The sequence below is a fragment of the Halichondria panicea genome, chromosome 16 (genome assembly GCF_963675165.1).
Source record: "Halichondria panicea chromosome 16, odHalPani1.1, whole genome shotgun sequence".
Classification (NCBI taxonomy): domain Eukaryota; kingdom Metazoa; phylum Porifera; class Demospongiae; order Suberitida; family Halichondriidae; genus Halichondria; species Halichondria panicea.
This window is the reverse complement of record NC_087392.1, coordinates 2,099,502-2,112,337: the sequence shown is the minus strand read 5'-3', so window position 1 is coordinate 2,112,337 and position 12,836 is coordinate 2,099,502. Positions and strand designations below refer to the sequence as shown.

Below are 12,836 nucleotides of genomic sequence, written 5' to 3'. Positions count from 1 at the left end.
TCTTAAAATATTAGTGCCTGTAGGAAGTAAAATATGGCTCATATTCACTGGAAAATCACCTAGGATACGGAGTAAATCAGTAAATAAATACGGTTACTGACCCTGGACTCATCTTCCCTGGCTGTTGACTATCATTTCCTTTGTTACGTTGTGAAAAAGTCAGACCACAATTCTTGATAATATAATTATGTATAGCATAACTTTTGTCTCGTTAGTGGCAATGGAGGCCATATACTCTATAGTGTTAGTGGCCATCAAGTCTGCTCCTGCTCGAGTGTGCATGTGTATATACATTGTGTATACTATATAGGAACCAAACATTGCTGATGTTGTTTTGCATGTAAAAAGATGAATTTTGATTTTATGCCGGTACTTTTTAGCTACCGACATATTTATAATGACTTACCACTCTGAATTAGTCGCATCAATAAGAGTTGATCTGTTCGCGGGACAGTTGTCCATCCTGTGACCAGTGCCCAATTATTATTCCCTTGACTACTGGAGTCAAGAGGCCATCTGTTTGCGTATCTGAATATATAATTATGATAGAATAATTATAGCAGCCTAGTTAGTGCTATCCTAGCTTAAACTAAGTACAACAACGGAATGATTGTGCTGTTGGATGTACGTTATTTCGAGCACTGTGAAGGACAACAATTATGCAATTAACAGGCCAATCTTTAAGGATAGCTAGTAAAGGCGTACATGAATCACTAATGTGAAAAAGGAGGTCATTTTTTATTGGCAAAAGTGGTAAAATTATCATTTTTAGGAGGTCAAACAAGGGACATAAGTATTGTTAGCCATTTTACTTGTCACGGTCTTCCTCTCTTTGTTTATTTTTGCATTGTTTCTTAGCAATAAAACTGGAACATTCTACTCTCGCCGTATTGTTGAATCGATGCTATCTACCGAAAACACACACAGGAATGCGTCACCTTTTTCTATAGTTGGATGAAGCTTTTGTCCTGAGGTTGACCATACACCTCCTTCACAGTGGTCAACACAATCCTCTGAGAAGAATAAAAACAAAAACACAATAATATTCATGAGTTGAATTTGTGCAATCAGGGCCTTTAAAAGTTTAGTGTGAAACAATGCACAATACAGCAACAAAACAGAAGATCTAATCAACAGGCTTTCAGACTATATCCTAACTGTATACATACATAGATACTTTATGCTCTTGTATACGGACATTGTATGTGTCCTACTAAATGCGGACTCAATCTGCATCTTTTGTGTATATCTTCTACCACGCAACAAATAAGTCGTATTTCTATTCTTAGCCCGAAGGTATTATTATAGCCATTGATCTTAAGCGCAAGAGTTACGAAATGCACTTTAGTTTTTGCATCTGCACTTTGTCCTGTGTTGAGCAGAAGTGGACTGCAGCCAAACTTTTTTTTTTCGAACACAACGTTCGAGTGAAAAGATAACTATTACTCCAACTAATTTTGTCCATTAAATCAACATTACTATCATAATTAGAGCTTTTGTCCTCTTTTTGGAGGTTATCCCCTGGTGGGAGGTTCAATTAAATTAGTTTTTATAGCCATATCAGAGACTCCTACATGCATGGCATATGCATGTTCTTAGTGTGTATATACAGACTCTTCATATCATATGCATGTTCTGAAGTTAGTAAAAAAACATTTTTTTTGGTATTTCAAACAAATTATACATAATTATAATTATTTTCTAGTATCAATGAAAGCGTCCACTGTACCAAGGTTCATAGCTTCTTGTTGTTCCATTATACTATAAAAAGTACATTGCGTCTTCTACGGCTACAATGGCTTCTTTGTATAGGATTTAAATTTAGGTTCAGCCTCCAGCATCTGATCAGTACAGCCTGGTTGCTGCTGTGGCACGAAGTGAATGGTTGGTCCGAAAACCTGGGATTCCTGCTTCTTTACAAAGCCGAGAAACTGTAGCCTCCAGTTATTGTGACCAAGAGGCTGAATGGAGAACCAGCATGAAGACATAGGATGTAACAGCGGTTTCAAGTATAAAGCATTGTTGGGTCAATCTGGTGGACAGAGACTTTCGTAGAGCTTAAAAAGTGCAACAAAACACATCTCTGGGGAGGCAGTGTTTGCATGGTGCTGAACAATTTTCGGCTTTGTTTTTCGTCCCTTAACACCACCAGAATGATTTTTTGAGACGCCTTCTCTGTATGAATGCTGTCCAGGCCTCTCGTGTATAGCAATCTGGCATGGGTTCACCCGTAGTTACCTATGCTCCTTTCCACTTCTGAGTGCAAAGTATACCATTCATGAAAATGATGGTGTCGAGTAACGTTTGTGGCGAGTGTTTTCCCAGAAGACCTTTTGTCCAAAGCAACTCTTCTTCCTCTTCAGTTAGTGGTTCGGCCTTTCTTGATGCAGATCCGAGTCCCTCTTGCTGTAGCCTCTTCATTTCAGCATCCAGACACGCTCTGGAGTCGGAAAAAACTTTGTCGTTGAAGATGTCAATGCTAGATTTTTACACAAAATCTCATGTGCCTCTGAATTCCACAAACAAGGTGGTATAGCGTATTAGGAGGAAACTCTTTTCCGTTTTTTTCCTTATTTCGAACCCAAAACAACGCATGTAGGAAGCTAGCTAGCTCCATGGGTTGTATAGCTCAGAAAGTGGTTGTATTTACTCGTTGCACTCATTCAGTCGATGTTGGCACCACTCATTCCACACTCGTACGCAATATGCAGTGTCCTACAAGTATAGGGGTTGGGTAGATTGTGCTGGCATAATTTTAAGTTTTGGCACAATATTTTGGTGAGAATTATGCAGGCACCTTTATGAAAATATTGGCTAACTTAGCATAAAAGAATAGCATATTAATAATTATCTCAAGCATAATCTACCAATGCATGCAACCCCTACCTGTAAAGTTTTCTGCGGGATGGCACCAAGTTGGAGGTAACAATTTTGCCCCAGGTACATCATCTTCAGTCAGACTAATACTAGGACCTGCCCCAGGTGCATCATCTTCAGTCAGACTATTAATACTAGGACTAGCAACAGCCATCTATAATAGATCAACATGACTTTAAAAAAGTTCATACAACATAGAGTCAGCGATCAATAATCGGAGCGATCAATTATCGTCAACTTTTTCTCGTGCAAGAGTGACTTACAACAAACACTGGTGCTATACAGAGGTGGACCTGGGTCTAAGCAGCAAGGATCCCAAAGAAGGCCGCTCAGATTCCTTTACCTCGAAAATAGCATACGCTAGATTGCAAAAACTGGTGATATCAATAGTCACACGATAACGATCTATCTTCGATTAGCTGCTATAACTTGGCACTCAGTCAGAGACAAAGATAGAGTAGATACTAAGCTAGCCCTGCACAAAAACTCTTCTCCTAGTTTTCAACTTGCTTGCTATTAGAAGCTTTTAAGGTCAACCAGAGTTCATATCATTTTTCGTTCACGCATGCGCACTAAGAAATAAATACTCTTTTGTAAACCACTTTTATGGAAATCAGTAAACAGGGGTGAAGCTCCAGCTTAACAGCAAGTCAACAATTCAGCAAATGAACAATTCATGACAATAGTTTTATCATTACAAAAATACGTTTTAAAGTTTGCAGTTTACACATAAAAATGATATTGATGCAGCTGATTTTGATGATACCTTCACACAAATACAATATGGTACCATTTGGAACATGTATCACAGCTGATCCACTTTTGGGCATTCAAATGGGAACACTTGGCTTGCTCGCAAGGAGAAGCTGCATGGTGGAATGTAATACTTTACTAAAGAATCATTACCTTTAGTAGCACTTGAAGTATGCATGCATGCATACTTCAAGTGCTACTACATGCATACTTCAAGTGCTACTAAAGGTAATGATTCTAAAGAGTAAAGTAGAAAATCCACAACTAGGAGCAAGGGTGCACGAAGTGGTGTACATGTACACCACTTCGTTCACCCTTGCTCCTAGTTGTGGGAAGTCTCGTGGCAACACCAGCTTGCTGATCCTCTATAAAATAGGTAATGCATCACCCTAAAAAAAGCATTAAAACTTACCTTCAGTATCACTTAAAGTACAGGTCCTGTCCGTGGCACGTTTCGTGGCAACATCAGCTGCTGACTCTCTATAAAATAGGCAATGCATTCAGTGAAGCACCCTCAAAAGAGAATTACAAATTACCTTTAGTATCACTTGAAGTATGTACCAGTGTGGATTATAAGAAATGTGAAGTGAACTGACTTATGTCAGACCATTCACCAAATGATCAGTCAAATAGATTCCTGTTCTGCCATGAATGTCGCGGCCCCCCCCCCCCCCCCCCCCCCCCCCGAATGTTTTTGTATTTTAGATGCCCCGAGACATTTGATGGATTAATAGTCGTATAATTTTCTTGTCATGAATGATAATTATATTACACGTTCACATAGTTATTATGTAGGATCGAGATAATTATACACATAATTAATGTATCAGTATAAGGTCAAAGGTGAAAATTTATTAGTTATCGAACCAGGAATCCCATTCATCCAGTGACAAGGTAGAGTCGGACTCAGCTTCGTCAGGAATTGTTATTGATGTACTTGTTGAGCCCTCACCGCTACGAGGAGCATACCGCTTGCGAGTACTCTGATTAGGTCTTCGTGTAGAGTCATTCCACCAAGTTTCCACAGCTTTGTCAGGTGAAAAATCTTTAAGTGGAGGTCCCTCTAGTCAAATTTCTAGAATGTCAGTTAGCATTTGATGACTAAGTTGTGTTCTACGATCTGTTTTTACCAGTTTCAAAGCCGAGAACATTCTCTCTATGCACCCATTAGAAAAAAGGAGGCTAAAACATAGCTCACACAACAAAATGACATTTTCCCATCTGACAGCATCTGGGCAAACATGGAGCTTGTACCATACACTCTTGTAACCGTCTGTTTCTATTGACAAATATTGTCGAGAATACTCTAATACTTCAGTTATTTCGTCTTGAAGTTCCAGAATTCGAACACCTACAGCCTCCAGGGGTTCTCTGAATGTGGTTGCTATTACATCAACAGCATTCTGAACTTCTGTGAGTGCTTTGTCCTCCGCCTCTGCCACTGGGGCGCGCCAAGTTTGGGTATCAAGAAATGTCAGTATTGCTCGAAGTAAGTTGACATCTCGCATGCTAGAATCAAGCCTTTGAACATCTGCCAAGGCTTGGTCTCTGCATGATGTCAACATAGCTTGGTTGTAGTTCTTTAGAGTAGCTCCTTGATACTCATTCCCAGCTGTTAGTCTATTGCAAATAAGCTTCACAGTCGGCCATTGTAGGGGATCAGTGTCGGTTAAGCTCTGTAGCGACTTCTTAGATTTTAGAATGTTCTGTAAACTAGAAACAATGTTCAGTTTCTCTTCTTGCAGCACCTTACTGAGCATAGACGGCACTTTTAAAGCATCCACATACATAGAGCATCCAATAAGTATCTTGCCTTGCTGCCACTTCGACAGATATCCTTTTAAACGAGCTCTGTCGGAACTTGAAACTGAGCGATCTTCTGCTAGAGATTCAAGGTGAGCCATGTACGCACCATAGCGATCAACAATCCTCTGCAATGCCTGGCGTTTGTGCGAAATCCATCGACTACCCTCAGAGCGAATTGGGGTATCACCACTCTTTGGGAATTCAAACACTCCTCTCAGGTCACTGACTACTTCTGCCAGCTCTCTCAGTTTCTTTGGAGACTTGGAGTATAGGTAGTATAGACGGAGTAGCATGTCACTAATACCCTGAAATAGACCGCTGGTGAACGAGTCTTTACAAGCCAGCTCCAGCCTGTGAGCATAACACCACCCCCAAAAAATCCACGGGAGTGCTCGTTGCATTTTTCCTCGCATACCGTTGCGTTGACCAATATTTACTGATGCTCCATCAGTGCAACTACCAATTAGTATTGGCCTGCTTGCCAACACGTCAGCCTTCTCAAGCACACTATCAATTCCAAACGGTTCTAGAGCTTGCTTAACACACACAATTAGCCCATCTGCATTGGCTTTTGTAGGGACCTGGATACTGAAGAATCTAACAAATGACCCTACTTCAGCTTTATTTTTACAAAAGCCCATTATACCAATTAGTTCATCTTCTACATTGCCAGCATCAGTAGTGCCATCCATAAGAAAACTAAAGAAGTGGAGATTCGACTGGATAGTGTTTACAAATTCATTGCGCTGGGTCATTGCTATATGTACTTAGTAAACGATCGAGCTGAGTCCTTGGTCATATACGATTCCCCCAATTCTACACCATGACGTCTCTCCAACTGATGAATGGGTGAATATTTACGGAAAGCTAGGTTTTCCTTAGCAAGCATATAACATATGTCAAATTTTCTGCCCATTTTCTCTTTCGTTGCTTGGTCCATTGGCCCAGACAGTAAGCTTCGAGCAATTGGAGCATACTCGATGAGTGGTGCCTTTGTTGCTTTTGCATGCTGGATACGCATAACAGACATGGACCGCTTGTGTTGATCACTCTTGGCATGATCAAGGACATTGCTTAGCTTTTGGTTTGTTGATCCTTTAATCCAGACAGCAGAGAAGTTTTTTGTCCCACATATCTTGTCTTCGAATGTTCTACAAGTTTCACACCACAAAGTATCTACAAACTTGTCTTGCTCTGTACAACGCAGCCACGATAGAGTGCTGTGCTCTTTCTCTTGTTGGAGCTGCCACTTCTTAAAAGTTCCAACAGACACTTGTCTTTTAGGCTGCTTAGAATTCTGAGAGTGTCCACTGCTAGAGCTAGAGGGCTTTGATGCCATAATTAGCTAGCTAGCTATTCACAAAAACAATAACTATTTTTTTCACGTGGCTAATTATGATGAATCAGCATGCAATGAGAACTAATTAGCTTGCTGAATCAGCATGCAAATGCGCATGCGCAACTAGATCTCGAGTTCTGGCAGGTCATTGTGGCAGCCCAGAGCTAAGCTGACCGGTTTTTCAGGTGTTTGGGTCGGTTATTAGCCGAATGCCGACCGTTATAATCCACACTGATGTACACCACTTCGTGCACCCTTGCTCCTAGTTGTGGGAAGTTTCGTGGCAACACCAGCTTGCTGATCCTCTATAAAATAGGTAATGCATTCAATGAATCACCCTAAAAAAAGCATTAAAACTTACCTTCAGTATCACTTAAAGTACAGGTCCTGTCCGTGGGACGTTTCGTGGCAGCATCAGCTTGCTGACTCTCTATAAAATAGGCAATGCATTCAGTGAAGCACCCTCAAAAAAGAATTACAAATTACCTTTAGTACCACTTGAAGTATGTACACCACTTCGTGCACCCTTGCTCCTAGTTGTGGGAAGTTTCGTGGCAGCATCAGCTTGCGGACCCTCTATAAAAATAGGCAAGCATTCAGTGAAGCACCCTCAAAATCGAATTCCAAATTACCTTTAGTACCACTTGAAGTATGTACACCACTTCGTGCACCCTTGCTCCTAGTTGTGGGAAGTTTCGTGGCAGCATCAGCTTGCTGACCCTCTATAAAATAGGCATTCAGTGAAGCACCCTCAAAATAGAATTACAAATTACCTTTAGTACCACTTGAAGTATGCGTACCACTTTGTGCACCCTTACTCCTAGTTGTGGGAAGTTTCGTGGCAGCATCAGCTTGCTGACCCTCTATGAAATAGGTAATGCATTCAATGATGGTGAGACTCTCTATGTGAATATATTAAGAAATTAAGGAGCATCATTTATCATACATACGTCACGTGATACGTGCATGTATACTTCATATTTAAATGATGCACACCACAATCAGAATGTACGTGTAATTAAATACAGAACTTGAAATGATGCACACCCACGCACGCACGCATCAACTAATAACATATATTGTACCTCCTGTAGCCTTCTTCTCAGATTCAGTAAGGTCCTCCTTATCCATACACAAAATACGCATAGGGTTCTTGTAGTACTCAGTGGATCGAACTCCTCAGGCATGCAACTATAGCTTACAAAATAATGTGTAAACTTACTTGTATTGTTGGCTAAACTTGTTTCGGATTCTGAAGAAGAATGCCCGTACGATCCTCCCTGATTCCAGTCGCCTAAAAGAAAGAAATTAGCAATTTAAACAATGTTTACAAGAGTCTACAGTTACCTGCAAGTTCATCCCAATTCTACTCCTCGTTGCCAGAAGGCTCAGACTGATTAGCAAGCGATTCGTAACAGAAAGGAGCCTTATAATACATAGTGCGCATACACGATCAACTCACATGCACACACATACCTAATAGTGCACCTGCAGCTGTTTTCTTCTTCCGTGCAGGGCCTTTGCGCTTTTTCATTTCAGCCCTTTCTTTCTTCTTTCTCTCCCGCTCATCTTTTGCTCGAATTTTTCTCAACTTTTCCTCCTCCTTTACCCTACCCTTTTTTTGCAAGCAATTCTTGAATCTTATCTGAACGTGTGACAACACACCCAGGACTGATGCCTCTGGGAAGAGGCTGGGTAGGTGGAGGCTCCTCTGACATTAAGAACTTGCTTAGTGCAGTATCTTGCGACTGACTTGGAGGCATATACACCTTGTCCAATTGAACAGTACCAGTGTTTCCAGCCTCTTGAGAAGAAGTGATGTTCCCAGCCTCTTGAGATGTTGTCAGCGGAGAGCTTGCGTGTGTAGACTGAGAGTTCACTTGATCAGTGGGATGATTTGAGAGAAGCCATTCATTGTACCTATGGTCTGTGATTATATCGTAACCATTCTCAAATCGGCGCTGGAACGTTGTCTTCTCTTCGGCTGTAAATTGAATACTTGATTTTGGAGCTCTTTTGGGCAATGGGCTAAACATTGGCAGGAACTGTAGACGAGGGCCTTCATTGTCTTCCATATCCTGTATCTTGGCTAAAATAGCAAGTGGATAGATCCCAGTAGTGGCAAATCCAGATTGGACATTTCGCATAGTCATCCAAGCATTAGCAAAAACCCTTGAAAAAGTATAGCGAGTGACACTTTTGCCTGGATTTTTTGACTAATAAACTGATGGCATGCTTCTCGCCAAGCTGACTTCAATGGAGAAAAACATTCCTTATCAAGGGGCTGAGTTAAATGTGTTGTATTGGGCGGCAGAGTGAAAATTACAACTTCATGCTTGGCAGCCATAGCCAACGTCTCTGGACAAAAATGGGAAGAGTGCCCGTCAAGGAGCAAGAGAAGTAGTCTATCCCTTGGAGCAAATCGGAGAAAATGATTGCAGAACCAGCCATCAAAGATTTCTGCAGTCATCCAGCCACGTTCAGATAGAGCATAGCGTGTTCCTCTAACCTCTCCTTCAGTAAGAGCCAAATTGAGAGTCTTGCGATCCCAAATTACCATCGGTGGCATACAAATTCCAGACGCACTTACACAACCAACAACAGTGATCTGAGTCTTATCACCAGACAACATTGCTGTCACATATTTTGATTTGCCAGCTACCACCTTTGGGGGTTTTGGATTCAATGGCATTCCGGTTTCATCCATATTAAATAGTAACTCTGGGCGGTCTCCAAGATTTTAAGTATCCAGTGTCTCCTCCAGCAAATCGAAATAAGCATTCATACTTTCCGAGTTAGATGCTATGGCTCGTGCCTTACTCATAGGGGCAGGATTTTTCAGAGACAATTCAGGATGTCGCCTAGAAAAGGATGTCCACCATCCATCAGTCACAGTGCGTGCTATACGTCTTTGTAATCTAATAGTCGTTGCACAATAGACATTACTTGCTTCCTAGTTTTTGGATATCCTATTTTTGCACAACGAAGCAAAAATGCTTGAAGTTCTTTCTCCTCAACATCACTTAAATATTTTGCTGGCCCACTCTTTGTTCCTGGCTTCACTCTATTGTATACTCTGTCTCCGAGTGTAGATTTAGGCACATTATACTCTGCTGCTGCCTGAGCAAGTGGAATACCTTTCTCTACAGCTCCAAGTGCGCTTCTCATACTCTCTTCAGTCCAAAGTTTGTATTTTCCATATCTTGCTTGTGGTGTGACTTTCGGAGGCGTATGAAAATGTCTATTGTGAGATGCACGAAGAATTCTTAGGCGTAGGGGTTCATCAGTTGATAGGAAAAGAACAATAGCTAATTAGTTTTGGAGCGTCAATGTGACTTTGGGGGATTGTAAAGGCCTGTGTTAGTTGCAAACGTGTTTCTGGTCAGCCACCCGCGTACTCATTTTAGGCCCGCCATCAATGACCATTATTGCTGATGTCAGCTATTATTTAATGATGTCATTAACAAACTCCACCCAGAAGGAAGCAAGCAGCTTAGCCTCGAATTGAGGCCGCTAATGGAATAATGGGTAATGACTGCCACCCGCATGCTATTTTGAAAAGTCTTTGACCAGAAACATGTTTGCAACTAACATAGGCGCAGGCCTAACTTAGTTCCCAGTCAATGTGAGCACCTTAGGGGAATTGTAAATTAATATTAAACTTAGTTCACACCCATTTTCTCTACTGCATGCTAGGCCTCCAATTTTATGAGAGACCTAGGGGGGACGGGTGGTAAGCCTTAATGTTTAATGTCACAGTGACACTATAGATCTACTAGCTAGGACTCTGCTTGTGGTCACTGTTTTCCAAAAACACTCTAGAGAAATTTATCACTTACCACGCTGTTCAGTGATAGATCTAGTGTCAAATACCAGAGATTCTGCTAGGAACTGGACATGGAATGGATTTCTTCATGCCACGAGGCTAGACCAATCTACTACGCATGCGCAACGAAAAATGATATGCACTCTGCATGGTTGACTTTAAAAGCTTCTAATAGCAAGCAAGTTGAAAACTAGGAGAACAGTTTTTGTGCAGGGCTAGCTTAGTATCTACTCTATCTTTGTGCAAGGAATATTCTTTGCTTCTGACTGAGTGCCAAGTTATAGCAGCTAATCGAAGATAGATCGTTATCGTGTGACTATTGATATTACCAGTTTTTGCAATCTAGCGTATGCTATTTTCGAGGTAAAGGAATCTGAGCGGCCTTCTTTGGGATCCTTGCTGCTTAGACCCAGGTCCACCTCTGTATAGCACCAGTGTTTGTTGTAAGTCACTCTTGCACAAGAAAAAGTTGATGATAATTAATTGCTCCGATTATTGATCGCTGACTCTATAGCGTATTAGGAGGAAACTCTTTTCCGTTTTTTTTCATTATTTCAAACCCAAAACAACGCATGTAGGAGCTCCATGGGTTGTATAGCTCAGAAAGTGGTTGTATTTGCTCGTTGCACTCATTCAGTCGATGTTGGCACCACTCATTCCACACTCGTACGCAATATGCAGTGTCCTGCAAGTATAGGGGTTGGGTAGATTGTGCTGGCATAATTTTAAGTTTTGGCACAATTTTTTGGTGAGAATTATGCAGGCACCTTTATGAAAATATTGGCTAACTTGAGCATAAAAGAATAGCATATTAAATAGGTAATAATTATCTCGAGCATAATCTATGCAACCCCTACCTGTAAAGTTTTCTGCGGGATGGCACCAAGTTGGAAGTAACAATTTTGTCCCAGGTGCATCATCTTCAGTCAGACTAATACTAGGACCTGCCCCAGGTGCATCATCTTCAGTCAGACTATTAATACTGGGACTAGCAACAGCCATCTATAATAGATGAACATGACTTTAAAAAAGTTCATACAACATACTATACTTGCTTACCTTTTAGACTAGTGCTTCCTGTGTAAAGAACTTGATATCTTCTAGCTCCTGCAGCTCTCCAACAGTAGGATGGATTTCTTTCAAACAAAAACCACTTTGTAGCTGAGATTTCAATATTTCTTTGACTTCCTTTGCTTAGAATAAACTGCTTGCATTGCAGAATGCAGAGGCTGCAAAAACACATTGATTTACATTGACTTCAATGTGTAAAATGGTGTGCCAGCTCAGCACAATTTACTGCGGATGCTTGACAGGAAGTAATTAGTGGGCGTTCAAAAAGCAATCAAAATTCGAGGCTCTTGAACGAATAGGACTGTTTGTGACGGAGCTCAAGGATTTCAAATTACCCATATACACAAAAACAAGGTTGTCACTTGCATTTCACATGGTTCCAGTAGATTGTTGTTACAAGGTAGCCACAACCAACAAGTATAAGAACCCTGCGCACACCTTGAAATTGACACAGTCAGTACCTACAACCTTGTCATGCACTTATACTTGTGTATATAATACTACTCCCTATATCTGCATGGTATACCGATCCCTGTTGCATCATAATTATTGCATAATTTTAACAAGAGTATAAATATTTTACCTATACTCTTGTTCTACAAGTACGTATACATACATACATACATCAATCATTCGTTCTTGAGTTCGGGTTTGTTTATTCATTACCAGAAGATGTCTGCTATAACAATTAACGCTGGCAAATTTTATCTCTTGGATACATTCTCGTTTAACCTGGCATATTTGAAGTAGTATGAATAATAACTACATATAATAGCTATAACATTGAACACTATATAATATGCGGAAATTCTCGAATTACAAATTAGAAGTTAAAATTAGGTTAAATCAATAGCCATCAGGGGCGTTTCTAGAGATTGAAGCAGGGGGGTGCTCAAGAGCACAGAAAAAATTGGACTGCGCCGCGTGATTTTACGCCCCCGCATTTACTGCGGCACATCTTTTACTCTTTTTTTCCTTCTCTTTTTTTTTGTTTCCAACAATTCAAGTAGAACAATTTTATCTATCGTGTCGGCAATTTTCAGGTCTACAGTCGCTGCGAGCTGGCTGTTGAACTTCAGCTGTTTGCGGATGACCTTGCTCGCATGATCTCAATAGGGAGAAGGAGATACGGCATCTCAGCCATCGCATCGTGGGGCCATAGGG

The 12,836-nt window shown here is 40.9% G+C and overlaps 2 protein-coding genes and 1 long non-coding RNA gene across 11 annotated transcripts; all 3 read right to left on the bottom strand.

The window, feature by feature from the left end:
- Positions 1-1,126: 1,126 nt before the first annotated feature.
- LOC135349941 (salivary glue protein Sgs-3-like) lies at positions 1,127-8,384 on the bottom strand. 9 transcript variants are annotated; one of them, XM_064548610.1, is made up of 8 exons: positions 8,252-8,384; positions 8,123-8,168; positions 7,861-8,069; positions 7,549-7,638; positions 7,408-7,497; positions 7,262-7,351; positions 7,137-7,205; positions 4,317-7,080 (listed from the first exon to the last, which is right to left on the bottom strand). In XM_064548610.1, exon 8 carries the CDS (start codon positions 6,189-6,191, stop codon positions 4,698-4,700), a length of 1,494 nt encoding a protein of 497 aa, XP_064404680.1. In that variant the 5' UTR covers positions 6,192-7,080; positions 7,137-7,205; positions 7,262-7,351; positions 7,408-7,497; positions 7,549-7,638; positions 7,861-8,069; positions 8,123-8,168; positions 8,252-8,384; the 3' UTR covers positions 4,317-4,697. The 9 variants fall into 9 exon arrangements, 8 of the variants coding, with proteins under 8 accessions (XP_064404680.1, XP_064404681.1, XP_064404677.1 ...); XM_064548611.1 differs by having other exon boundaries at positions 8,123-8,201; positions 8,264-8,384; XR_010399048.1 differs by lacking the exons at positions 4,317-7,080; positions 7,137-7,205 and adding exons at positions 1,127-2,715; positions 2,887-3,743 and having other exon boundaries at positions 8,123-8,384.
- Positions 8,385-8,924: 540 nt separating this feature from the next.
- LOC135349797 (uncharacterized) lies at positions 8,925-9,673 on the bottom strand. Its single transcript, XM_064548406.1, is given in 1 exon segment — positions 8,925-9,673. A coding segment is annotated over 1 exon segment (675 nt). The 5' UTR covers positions 9,600-9,673.
- Positions 9,674-9,944: 271 nt separating this feature from the next.
- LOC135350004 (uncharacterized) lies at positions 9,945-11,806 on the bottom strand. The gene is made up of 3 exons (XR_010399065.1): positions 11,661-11,806; positions 11,459-11,603; positions 9,945-11,286 (listed from the first exon to the last, which is right to left on the bottom strand). It is a non-coding gene; the product is annotated as an uncharacterized LOC135350004 (long non-coding RNA).
- Positions 11,807-12,836: the final 1,030 nt, after the last annotated feature.